At 64.0% G+C, this 631-nt stretch overlaps 1 protein-coding gene across 1 annotated transcript in view; it reads right to left on the bottom strand.

The window, feature by feature from the left end:
• Positions 1 to 240: 240 nt before the first annotated feature.
• LOC102044492 (zona pellucida sperm-binding protein 3-like) overlaps positions 241 to 631 on the bottom strand; it is a 6,429-nt gene continuing 6,038 nt past the window's right edge. The window contains 2 exon segments of the mRNA XM_014310837.1: positions 241 to 341; positions 590 to 621. Of these exon segments, the coding sequence (XP_014166312.1) occupies positions 241 to 341; positions 590 to 621 (133 nt within the window).

Genomic DNA, 631 nt, shown 5'->3' with positions numbered 1-631 from the left:
GTGTCACCCAGTGTCACCGGTGTCACCAGTGTCACCCGGTGTCATTGGTGTCACCCAGTGTCACCCAGTGTCACCGGTGTCACCGGTGTCACCGGTGTCACCCGGTGTCATTGGTGTCACCCAGTGTCACCCAGTGTCATTGGTGTCACCTGGTGTCATTGGTGTCACCCAGTGTCACCGGTGTCACCAGTGTCACCCGGTGTCATTGGTGTCACCCAGTGTCACCCAGTGTCACCGGTGTCACCTCAGGCACTCACCCTGCTGGCCCTCGGGGCGCTGGCCACGCTGGGCACTCGAGAGCAGCACGGGACCGATGACAACGTCAGCTTCGGAGGTGGCACCTGGGGACAAGGGACAGTGAGGGACAGTGAGGGGAGAGAGGGGACAGTGAGGGACAGTGAGGGGAGAGAGGGGACAGTGGGGACAGTGAGGAGGGATCAGCCCCTCTCCACAGTCCCCATGTCCCCCTGTCCCCACATCCCACTGTCCTCCTGTCCCGCTGTCCCCCATCCCAATGTCCCCATGTCCCCATGTCCCTGGTATCCCCAGTGTCCCCATGTCCCCACGCTGTCCCCTGCTGTCCCCTCACCGTCCCCGGCGTGTCTGCGGTAGCGGTGGCCGGTCCCAGGGT

Source organism: Geospiza fortis, unplaced genomic scaffold (genome assembly GCF_000277835.1).
Source record: "Geospiza fortis unplaced genomic scaffold, GeoFor_1.0 scaffold628, whole genome shotgun sequence".
Lineage (NCBI taxonomy): Eukaryota > Metazoa > Chordata > Aves > Passeriformes > Thraupidae > Geospiza > Geospiza fortis.
The sequence above is the reverse complement of the archived record's forward strand: the minus strand, read 5'-3'. Positions and strand labels throughout refer to the sequence as shown.